General features: G+C 47.1%; 1 protein-coding gene across 7 annotated transcripts in view; it reads right to left on the bottom strand.

Annotated features, from left to right (window-relative positions):
- MAST4 (microtubule associated serine/threonine kinase family member 4) overlaps positions 1–10,342 on the bottom strand; it is a 610,376-nt gene extending 600,034 nt beyond the window's left edge. For 4 of the 7 annotated variants that reach the window (XM_070476765.1, XM_070476766.1, XM_070476767.1 and 1 more), the window contains exon 1: positions 9,128–9,785. In XM_070476765.1, coding sequence (XP_070332866.1) covers positions 9,128–9,472 — 345 coding nt within the window. In that variant the 5' untranslated portion in view covers positions 9,473–9,785. Of the gene's footprint in view, positions 1–9,127; positions 9,786–10,223 lie in introns of those variants that run through there. The other 3 variants (XM_070476768.1, XM_070476771.1, XM_070476769.1) reach the window with 2 other exon arrangements.
- Between the last annotated feature and the right edge of the window lie 2,109 nt (positions 10,343–12,451).

Raw genomic sequence — 12,451 nt, 5'->3', positions numbered from 1 at the left:
CAGCACAATAGTAGCAGGTTACACAACTGTCACATTGTCACTCTACTAATCTAACTCTTCCCAACAGGACTTATTCCATAACGTCAAAACTATTGCCGTCAGCTTTCTCCAGGTAGAAATGTTTTAATTTAAAAAATGGAATTCTTGAAAAGTCAAAGTGACACTGACATTATAATAAAGAAAACTAAGAGAGTTCAGTTAGAATTTCCATGTTCTCTTTTGTCCTAATAGAGACTCTGCATCAGGGCTGGGACCCACTATCACCAGGGATTAAAGTGAGTCCTAAAAGGTCTCAAGAGGCCCTTTTGAACCAGACTCCTCTTCCCAGCCAACAGTGAACTGGGGTAGCTTATAGGCAAACAGTGTTTGTAGAACAACAACAACAACAAAAAATTTCCAAAGTGGTAGATGAAATAAAACATACAGAAGTAAAATTTCAACAATACATAAGGTGCCAAAACGTAGCAGGGACAGAAGATAAGCATTTCCTTACTTGACCAGCAGTTTCTCTCTCATTGTCCTTCACTCTCTCATGCTCACATATGCTCGCTGAGTCTTTAAGGCCACGCTGGCTTAACCCAGCAATCTGACTTACTCGTCTCATAAGAGCCAGAAGAATAGGAAGGCGGGCATCTTCTTGGGTCTTCCTGATTTGTACTCTACTGATTTGAGATGAGTCAGAAGTTCACCTTAAGTAAAACTTCTCAGTGGTCCTTTCCCTCCAAACAAACGTTTGGGATTGCCCTTTTCTCTAGAGCTGCTCTCCCCAACTCCTCGTGGCTGCACCTAGGTGAGCAGCCTAGGAGCTGCTCTTTTAAACAGAGAAGCCTGGGCTGATGACGACTTTAGTTACGACTCAGGTGCTTTCAATTAAGTGCTCTCACTCCATTCTAGCTACATTTTTTAAATTAAAAAACTAAAACTAGCCAAATAAAACTAAAGGAATGGCAAAGCAAATTCTGTGAGTTTGAGTGTCCAGGAGCTGGACACGTTCCTATGGAGCCAATTTTTTCATCGAGAACCTCTTTGTGAAATTAATCATTTAACCTTCATACATAAAATGAATTTCATCACAACTGCATTCCATTTCAATATCTTAATGCAGTTTACCTAGCAATGATTGCCCTAAGAAGCAATTGTGAATTTGTAATTTCTGAGAATATAAGTCTCAAGGGCAGTGTACAGCAGCATAGGATTTTAACCACCGACTTTAACCCGATTTTACTTCATTTCCCTATCACTGGTGAGGCACTGGGACCCTTCCTGCATTTTGAAGTTACATCCATCTCTGCATAAAGAAATGCCTGAAAAAACAAATGTTAACATTGGAACCCCAAGATATGATGATCTTCTTATTTTTTGTTTGTTTTTAAAACAAACTTGGAAAGGCATAAAATCATCTACCAGGAGCTCGCTACCTACCTAACTTCTCGGCTTATTAAAAAAGTAGCTGAGCAAGTCTTAAGGCAGAAGCCAAAATACCCACACCTGAGATGAGTTTCAAATGTATATTCTGCTACCCACACTAAAGCGGGCATGCCTGTGAGTCACTGGCCACTGAAAACACCCCCCAAATACAAAGTCAAGAACATAATTAAGTTTTCATTTTCCACACCATAGCCTATGAAATTAGTTAAGAAAAGAAAGCCAATTTGTCAGTATCCCCAGCCTCCCCTCTACCAACCCCTGCCCCCAATATCAGTACAAAGCATTAGGGCTGAAATGTTCAGTGGAAGTAGTATCATAATCAAAAGTATATGGCCTGTGTCCAACAGGAAAATTGATGGGCCAGCAAAAGAGTGCAGGCATAGGGTACAAATTTATCAGCTGTTTCAGAGACACATGTACCTGGTTATGAATTAAAATCATTAAATAAGAAGTGAACTTTTTCATTAGAAGTTGGAGATGCAACCAGAAATTTCACACAAGTTCTATACACTTAAATGTATGTGTATGTGTACCGCTGACCACGGTCCTGAACTGACGTTTCACATTTAAGGAAAGGGTGTTCTTTCCTAGGAGCTTCCTCGGAGGCTCAGCAGTTAAGAAGCCAGTCTGCAACGCAGGAGACCCAAGTTCGATCCCTGGGTTGGAAAGATCCCCTGGAGAAGGGAACAGCTACCCACACAGGGATTCTTGCCTGGAGAATCCCATGGACAGAGGAGCCTGGCAGGCTGCAGCCCATAGGCTGTTGGACACGACTGAAGCAAACTGTGCATGCATTTCTCTCCTAAGCCTGACTTGGGAGAGGAATGCATTGACACATGACTACTGTCCAATCCTTTCCAGGAATCCTGAAGGGGTGAAAGAGAAGGACAAAAAGGGGGAAAGAAAGTGTCCACACGCTGCTGGAGAAAGAGATTTCTGCTTGACTGTATTTGATCTTATGCTTTACCCCAAAATACTAGGACCCAATAAGAGATATCTGATTAATACCAGACTAAATAGAGGCACAAAGGGCACAGACAGCCTTGAACTGAGTGATGGAAAGCTGTGTGAATGTCAACCTAAACGGGAACACGGGGCAGAGCACCAGGCTGGCAGAAGGGAAGCCACCTGCAGTCACTGCACCAGTATTTATCTGAGTTACAGCAGAAGTGGATCCAAGGCTTTTGCAATTTTCCCTTAAAAAATTGAACTGTTTATACTGCCCCAAAGGGATAAAAGAGACTTTTTGCTGGGCAATTCACATACAGGAGTTCTTGCATTTTTAAAAGTTCTATCTCATTTCTAACAGATTCCCCTCTGTGAAGTTGGGGGTGAGGGTAGCCCCTGGACCACCACCCAATTCTTATATGAACCAAAGTTGACTTCCAGAAGATCATTTCATTTCCTTGTCACTCTCTTCTCAGCCTCCAATCATCACGAAGTACTGGGTCACGTCACCAGCCTCACCACATGGCTGACATGGTGCCTTCTGACTAACTTCCTGGGCTCAGTTAGTAATCTGCATGTTCACAGAGTCTTTGAGGACATCATTTAATAAGTGATCACTCACAGCAGATTCTAAGAGCAAAAGAGAGATCGTGTCTTACAGAAGAGTTAACGAACCATAGTCCATAAAGCTTTGCTATTAGTATATTGTAAGAAATGCTGTGTCTATGAAATTAAAAATGATCACTATGTTACACATCTACCTACTCATGAATGAAAGGGCCTCCCAGAACCGTCAGCAAACCATGCTGGTAGCATAATCCATCAGGGAAGGGACGTCCAGTTGCTGATTATTCCTGGCTATGGCGCTGATATTCTGCATAAACCAGCTTTTCCGTACTCAGTCATACTAGCAAACACCATCATGGAAAGGACAGTGTATGTCAGGAATCGTGCTGGGACCTCTATATAAAACTCTCATAACAACCCTCTGCAGTAAATGCTAGCCTGTTCATTTTACAGAGAAGGAAACAGTCTCGGTATTAATAACTGTTCCAAAGGCACACAGCCTAGAAGTGCCTGAACCAGGGTCATTAGTCTATGCTCTTAGGCCCTACAGACCCTGACCCCAGGGCAGGGAACACTGGCTGCTGGTCTGAAGCGATGGTGAAGAGGAGAACAAGTCCTTCCAGGGCATCACCATAAAATGTGCGACCTTGCTCATAAATGACCTGGGGTATCTTTCATCTCAAAAGGACAATTATTTCTTCTTAGATATACAAGGGCATGTTCACCAATACACACACACACACACACACACACACACACACACACACACACAACCTCATTCAGTTTTCTCTAACACCAAGCCACCTGGTTATGGATCCTTCTCATTGTGAGAACTTTTCTCCCAGGATTCTCCCCGTAGTTTACCATCTTCACAGCCTGCACTCCAATGTACATTCACACCCTTCTTTCCAGGGGCAAAAACACAAACAGCTGGGCTTAAACACTGTATCCAGTCAGTGTGAGGGGACAGATAGTCAGCCTTTGTCACTGACTTCAAAACACTGGAGGACTGACATTTCCTAGGACACCTCAGACCCAGGGTGGAAACGGTAAAAGCCTTGTTTCCCTGACGCTGACCCTTCCTTCTCTAGGAACACGCAGGCAAACAAGCCAGATTCTCAGAACGTGTGTTACCAGTTCACAGACAACGCACTGCCCAAGGACAGAGAATCACGCCACCTCTGGGCAATCACCCCTTATTCTCACCCCAGGTCGATGGCCCCTGCAACTGACTGTGGAAACGAGCATTTCAAAGGCCCTCTTCTCAGTCTCCATTCATCACTGAAGGTTTTCCTTCAAGAAAATCCTAGTCTTAAGGCAACACTGCAGTGAGAAGCAGCATCAACAGTCACACGAAGGTGTTCTCTCGAATAGACCTACACTCATTTCCCGATCCATTTCCTGTGTGTTTATATGGATTCCTGAGCTCCACTTTCCAGCAACACGCCATTTATTGAGGTGCCATCTTCTTGGGTCGTCAGCTCCCAGGTAACCAGGACATTCCAACCAGCTACACTGCAGCATCAACAGGTGGGCTCCACACCGCCTAGCCTCCGGGAATGCCAGTCTGATTGAGTCATTTCCTTGCTTCAAACCCTCCAGTGAGCTCCCAGGGCCTCAGAATAAAGTCCAAAGGCCGTGCATGACCCAACCACTGCTTCCCTCTCCCGCATCCCCCGACGCCAGGCCCTCCTCCGCTTCATGCACACAACGCAGATGTCTCTTAGCCCCTAGACCCACAAGCTCTCTCTGCTACCCACATCGCTCTATCCCTTCCCTTCTCCAATAACTCCCCAGGAAGGCAGTTCCCACCTCCCACGTGAGAAGAGGTACATACTCCCTCACTGCCTGTTCCCCATCTACCACCTTGGAAATCAATCAGTGAAGAGTCATGTGTTTCAGGAGTATCTCCCCCGCTACACTAGAAGCTTCAAGAGATCAAGACTATCTCTGTCTTGCCCACCTTCATGATCTCAGCACCCAGGGTGCTGCTTCTCAGGCATCAGACTCCACATACATTGACTTTCTGCTGTCTGACATTCTGAACCCATGACTTTTATTGAATCAGGGAGTCAAAGACAAGACTCAATGATAAATGTACCAAGATTTACACACTACTTTTTTAAAATTATGTAGCTGCTGTGATTCATAAAATATTAATTCACAGAAAAGCTTCACTCTATTCATGGCTGCTATTTTGCTAGTTATTCTCCTCACCGGTGAAGTCTAGACATTCATTTATGCATGATACTAAAATCAGTCTTCAAGCTCACATCATTAATAGAACATTTAAAAGGCAACCCCTAATTGTGCCTATTGTTAATAAGGGCAACAGTTTTCCCCCTCCTGCCAGTAAAGTAAATCCTTTAGGGTAGCAAAGTATGAATGAAATGCTTTATATTGAGTTGAAAATCCTTTTAGCTACTAAGCCTTTATTCTACCATGCCTTTCTACAATCCCTGAAAGTTTCAAGTTCTAACACACAGAGTGAAAAGCAGAGTTAATGCACAAGTCCTTGTATAGGCATTGTGACTGGATCCTCACTGATATGACTCTCTTAAAAATTTACCTGGAAAAACTGCTTATAATATTTTCACTGGGATCCATGAGGCTTTTTTTTTTAAGAGATCTAGATGCTTAAGCATAATTCACAACAAAAGAATACTCATATGGTCACCCTTCAGTCAAAAATGCAACTGTTTTCAAAGATGTATTTTCCTCTTTCATTCAAAATATATGTACTGAGCCTCCCCTAATGTATTAGAAGCACTGGGCCAACACACAAAGACAAAATTCCTGCCCCCAGGAGTTCATCAACACACAACAGACAGTACTGAGTACTCTATGAGGGTCAACACAGGTGCTCTGAGAAGGGACGGGGCAGAGATGTGCCTGAGAGCAAATCTCAGAAATGCTGTTAGAGGGACACTCCAATTTAGCTCATCATGACTATTCTAAACACAGCCTGTTACCCTCAACTTGCAGAGATCCCAAAGTCCACAGGTTTGGGGAATAAGGGGGAAAGTCAAATGCACTTTATTCAAACAAAAAACCATACACCATCTCTCTCATGTGTCTGATTATTAAGTACATGAAAATAACAACCATTGTCATGTTAAACTATTGTTTTTTAGACACCAAAAGCTTAAAGGGTTGATGTAAGTCTATGAAACTGTAAGTTTACACAAATACTGACAATAAGATAAAATATGAAGTAGGTCAAACACTGTTGATATTACTAGTGTTTGCTGCTGCTAAGTCACTTCAGTCATGTCCGACTCTTTGTGACCCCATGGACTGCAGCCCACCAGGCTCCTCCGTCCATGTGATTTTCCAGGCAAGAGTACTGGAGTGGGTTGCCAGTGCCTTCTCTGCTAGTGTATGCAAGCAGCTTTAATAAAGGTGCATCAAAAATTAGCACTGCAATCATACACTAGGAAGTTGAATTTTGCTTTTAAAAAATTGATGCAATAATTTACTGAAAAAATTTTTGGAAAACAGTGATTATCCCAAGCTAGACACACAATTTTTAAATCTAAATGAATCTTTTTCCATTTTATGGGTTTCACTTAAGGTTTTTAAAGGCTTTGTACTTGGTACCTTGCTATTGCATAACTAACACTACACTAACAGTGCTTTGCCATAATACATCTGATACAAATAAAAACTGTTTTCCAGCTTGTACTAATACAATGGTAATAAACAGAATAGCCACAGCCTTCAGTTCTCTGAAAGTAGGGAGCATATTAATTTTGCATAAATAAAATAAGCCAGCCCAAACTTGTACCTCCTTTCACAACATTTTTAATCACAAATGAATCTGAAAAATTAATAGTCAATTCTAGATACTGTACTAGGATTAAATTAGGTGGCATGTATAAAATGCCTAATGACTCTATATTATTATTCCCATTTAAGAGGGGAAAAATCAGGCCTTACATCAATGGAGGCGTCCACAGCCCACACACAGCTAAAGTGGCAGAGCTGGACATCAAACCCACATCTTTCCACCAAACTGAGACTGTGTGACCCAGTATTCCTCACTCAACCCGCTAAAATGGTATTTATAAGGATACCTGTTTTCTGAGGAGAGGATGGAGAGCTTTCATTAGGTTCTCAGAGAGACCCGCTGCACCCCCTTAAAGGTTAGGAACCCCTCCCTGCACCAGTGTAACAGCCAGAAAATGTGCACTGGACTTCAACCCCTGCCACAAAGACTATCATTCTCTACTCCAGTTTCAATCTTGCTTTAAAATTCTCAGAGCAAATCAAGATTTCCACTCCTGGACAATTTCCAGCATCCCCTGCCACAGGTTAAGTTACACAATAAACTGCAATACTGTATCACTTTACATCCAATTCTGAGATTTCACAAATACTGACCAATGTTATTTAGTCATTCCACTTTTCAAAATGTGTTTCAATCAACCAATCCTCACTGCAGTGCCTGTGAAATAAGCTATCACTATATCCACTTCCAAGAAAATAAAACACTGTCACCCTGAGGCCAAGTAATAAACCAGCTACAGGATCCCAATCAAAAGTGAGAAGTTCCTGTGTTCCTTGGCCTGGGACCTGCAAGACCATGTTATGTATCATGAAGCATACGCCCAGCTTCCCAGAAAACAGGGCAACTAACTGTACCACTTTCTCCACCAATGGCAGCACTATATTGGAATCTAATAGTATTAATAAATCATTAAGTTGGGTCATATCCCCAAGTAGCTCTGTGATAGGTGTGGTGCTCAGCTTAACTCTTGGCACTCTGTTCCTAGGATCAATCTGAAGTTTGGATCCATCCTAAATTCCTGATCCAAAAAGGGGAGTGTTCGTGTGACAATAAACTGTACCTTGAAGTTCACTGGTCATACCCCTCACTTCACAGATTATTAAACTGACCTCAGAGGAATCAACTCATCCGAGGTCTCACAGTTCAGGAGCACAGGCAGTTCTAGAAAGCAGATCTCCAGACACCTGTCCAGGATGCCCACGCTCCACCAGGCATTGGGGAATGGGTCCTGATTACTGCCAGAGGGTTCACCAACCACTAGGGTTTGCTCCATCTCTGCCAGGCTAGGAGTTGACTCTCCTCATTCTGCACCAGATCCAGTCTTTACCTGCAGGCTGGGGTCCCCAGGGGGCTACTGTCAGAACACTGGCCTCTGCCTGCATCTTCTGAGGGGCAAAGACAATTACCTACTAAAGCTAACCCCATCAGAGGGGAGGAAAATACAACTCTGGCACTGAGGAACTAACTTCACAAGGAGGCGGCTCTGTTAGGGTAATGTTTTATTTACGGCCCTGCGTGATCAAGATGACTTCCCAAAAAACGTCCAAAGCAAACGATCAAAGACACCAAGAACCTTAAGCTTCCTTAACTGTCCTCCAAAGACAGGGAAAAGCCAGAGAAAACAGACGGGAGGACACCAAGTCACGGTCTCGATGTATCAGGACGCGACCCACAAGTTTCACACAAATATTCTTCCAAGAAACCAAGGTGGACGAATAAACCAGGATGGGCACAGTCTCCCAAAGGAGGAACTACATTCCCTATTCAGGCTGGCGGCCGGAACGCATCTGGACACCCCGGAACGAGTCCAAATGGGAGATGCAGAAGCTCAGTTCAGCGCTGCCGGCCCAAAGCTAGGAGTCCTCCTCTCTCGAAGAACCGACGCCGGGGGAACAGCCAAAACCATCCTCCCGCGATCCTGGGGCGGATGCAACTTCGCGGGTACTGCCCCCAACGGCCCCCCACCCCCTCACACCCATCCCTTCACCCCATCCCCCTGTGCACAAGCGCTACAGCGCGAAGCAACGCCCACTTCGGAGAAGGAAGTCTAAGTTGTGGGGACAAACCAGGTGGTCAGTGTCACATCCATTCACACACCCAGCGGAGCAAATCCAGACCTGAAGGAGTTTGCGGCTTTGATACTGTACAAGCCCACTGTCAGGCAGCACATGTACACGAACACACACACACACACAAGTGACAATCACGGGGAAACCAACGACCCACAGCGAGGCTCCTAACTGTCATTACCCGGGGCACGGCGCACAGCACCTGGGGTCCCTTCCCCGCTCCATGCCCCAGCGCGCACTGCCCACCGCTCGCGTGCGGGGTAGAGAGCTGGGGTCGCCTGGCAGCCCGGACCAGAGGGGTCGAGGTGGGGAAGGCGGGGCCCACCTCCTCGTCCTGCTCCTCCTGGGACGCGCTGCTGCCCCGGGGCGCGGGTGGCGCGGCTCCTCCCGGGCGCGGCGGCGGCGCTGAGACTCCGCGCTCCGGCACCAAGAGCGCGGGAGCCCACGCAGCGGCCGGCCGAGCTCCACCCGGCGGCGGCGGCGGCGGCGGCTGCTCGCGGGAGAAGCCAGGCTCCCCTTCCTCCGACAGAGTTTCCGAGCCCGAGGAGGACTCCGCCGAGGAAGCGCCGGGCGAGGACTCGGCAGCCACCGCAGGGGCGGGAGTCGGAGCACCTTGACTGCTGCAGCCGCGGGGCACCGGCTCAGGCGCCTCCGAAACTTTCTCCCCCATTTCCCTCTCGGACCCAAAGTGCGGCCCGAGGGGCGGCTGGGGCGAGGCGCGCGCTCAGCGCCTCCCGGGGAAGCCGCGAGCTGCTGGGCTCCGGCTCGCTCTCGCTGCTGCTCCCGGGCTGCGGGGAGCCCCGCCGGCGACTACATGGCCGCGGCCGGACCGCCGGAGCCTGCAGCTAAGTTAGCAGCCGCCCGGGCCTGGCGGCTGACGGGAGCTCCCTGGCGAGGAGGCATGCCAGTGCCGGTCCGCGCCCCGCTCCACAGTCCTCCGGCTCTGCGCCCTAGCCGCCGGGACTGCGGCTTCTCCGGCAAAACCTGCCCATGGGACCGAACGGGGCCGGCGAAAGAGACGGGCAGCAGGGGGAGCCAATGGCAGGGCAGGCGCGCCGGTGGGCGGAGGCTACGGCGCCCCAGGCGCACCGGCGTCAGGTAGGGGAGGCGGGGCCGAGGCGCGGGCTGCGGGGTCCCGCCTGAGATCCCCGGGCCCCGGGGACGCGAGGGAGCCACCCGGCCCCGGAGGGTCGGAGTGGAGCCCGGAATCCGAGCCGAAGGCTGGGACTCTGAATTTAGCCAAGCAGTGGCTGGCGGTCCTAGGAACCCCAGGGGGAGAGGAGATTGCCGAGGGCAGCAGTGCAACCCTGGAGAACTGGACTTTGTTTCGAAAAAGTGGAATCCAGGAAACTGACCAGAGAAGTAGCGGGGCTATAAGGGTAAAAGGAAACACAAACAGTCAGGCAAACGCACGCACCCACCTGCGTGCTGGAGGAGAAAGGGGGAAACTTCGTGGTATGGTGAGTGCGTTCAAACCCAGCTGATCTCCGATCCCGGATTCCCCACTTGAGCTTCATGGGCTTCAGGATCCTCAACTGGAAGTGAAGACGTTCACACCTGTCTTGTCTCCCTATGAGCAGAGTTAGAGCAAATATATACACAGCTTCAGCAGACTGCCTGGCTTAGACACATGGAGGGTTTTCAAAAGACTATTTTCTCTCTTTATATCTGTTTGTCAATTGAATAAAGATGTGTGTACATTTTAAAGGGGAGGGAAATGACAAATTATGCCGCTATGGCGCCTCAGTGGTAAAGAATCCACCTGCAATGCAGGAGGCCAGGGTTCCTGGGTCGGAAAGAGCCCCTGGAGAGGAAATGGCAACCCACTCCAGTATTTGTGCCTGGAAAAGTCCATGGACAAAGGAGCCTTGTGGGCTACAGTCCCTGGGGTCGCAAGAGTCCGACACGAATGAGCAACTAAACAACAATTTAATTAGGGCCAAGAATATGCCCAGCTCTGTACCAGATACTAGACAAAGCTAAATTAGAGAGGAGTACTGGCCCACCATTGCCTGTCTTTCCACATCAGCCAAGCAGAGGATGAAGAGAGATCACATTTCCACTTTAAGTTCTCCTAGCTCTGGCTTGCAAACCAACAAAATGCAGGACTAGTTGCTTCATTTTCTTTACCTCTAAGAACCAGGAGAAAGAACTTCCACCAAGGATACCAATAGAATCACCTTAACAGCCTCCCCCTGGGTGGCCTTCAGGGTGATGGGGTGACATGAATTTCTCAGAAGCCAGCAGGCAGCTCAACAGTGGGAAAAAAATGATTCCTCACTTGCCTTTAGCTCCATTCCTATTCTGAGCTCTGGCACTGCAACCTGGGAGATAATTCAACCAGATTCAATTCCACAGATGTTGATTGAGATGTGTGCCCAGTGCTTGCAGGGGATACAAAGATGAATAAGGCAGGTCCCCTGCCCTTGAGGAGCTTATGGTCAAGCAAGAGATTGATGCTGCATAATATATCTCCGATGTTAATTTTCCAAAGCTATGGTAGTGCTGCAGGAACAATGTGCTACGGAAGAAGAGGGGAGAGTGACAGAAAAACAGTTTAGGTCCTCAAGCATCTTAGATTTCTCTTTGTCAGGACAGCCTTGCCAAAGGTCCTTAAGAACTAGAGGACTCAAGCTGAAAGCCCCTTCAGCTAATGAGCCCTTTTATGCTATCACCGTATTTAGAAGTGATACATCATACAAAGTGCTTCATCACGTTGGACAGCAAGCTTTGTCTGAATCAGTTTCCTCCCCCAAGATGAAGGGGCAGGAAATATGATGTGACTCCACCGCCACAGACAGCCGTACTGAAAAACACCTCGGGCTGTCAGGCTTCCACTGTGACCCTTCGGAATTATCGGAGGGGCTGTGAAGACCCGCTGAGGCAAAAGAACAGTTCTAGGGCCTTGACTAGCTGTGAGAGCAAGGCTAAAGAGAGAGCTCAGTGGGGCAGTCGGAATCCGACCCCGGGCCTCACAATTGCTTTTCTCCTCAGGAGGATTGGTCTTTATCTGAGCCCCTATGTGGTTGATTCACCACAGCTGAAGTAAAATGATGACTTAAGCAAGCCATTCACACGAAAGAGGAGGAGGGCTACTCTTCAGTACATCAGAATAGAGGCAAAGACATGACCTGAATTGCCAATGGGAAGAATGCTAATAGCTATTATCGCGCCTTCCCAAGCATCCGTGGGTAGTCTCGAGCAATTCTGGCAACAACCTTACGAGACAGTCTGTTAACCCCACTTTATAGATTAAGAAACTGAGGATCTGCAAGGTCAAATAACTTACCAAAGGTTCCACAGCAAGTCAGTAGCAGAACAGTGATTTGACACCAGCAATCTGGTCCGAGGCCCGTTCTTAAATATTCCAACATATTGCACTCAGAAGGGGACTTGTTCAAATACACATATATATTAAACTACAAATATCCATAGGGCAGGGACTCTACTGTCTTAATTTAAAACATAAAAGGTTATAAAAGGATACTTGCAGAACAGATTTTTCCTCCACAACCCTCCTATATAAGGCACTTAGCATGTGCCAGGCAAGATTTCAAGCACTTGACAAGTATTAATTTTCTTAATCCCCATATCAACCCTATAAGGTAGCCACTATTATTCTCATATTTCATATGTGATATGTGTGAAA

Source organism: Odocoileus virginianus, chromosome 14 (assembly GCF_023699985.2).
Source record: "Odocoileus virginianus isolate 20LAN1187 ecotype Illinois chromosome 14, Ovbor_1.2, whole genome shotgun sequence".
NCBI lineage: Eukaryota > Metazoa > Chordata > Mammalia > Artiodactyla > Cervidae > Odocoileus > Odocoileus virginianus.
Note: the sequence above shows the minus strand (reverse complement) of the source record. Positions and strands in the feature narration are given on the sequence as shown.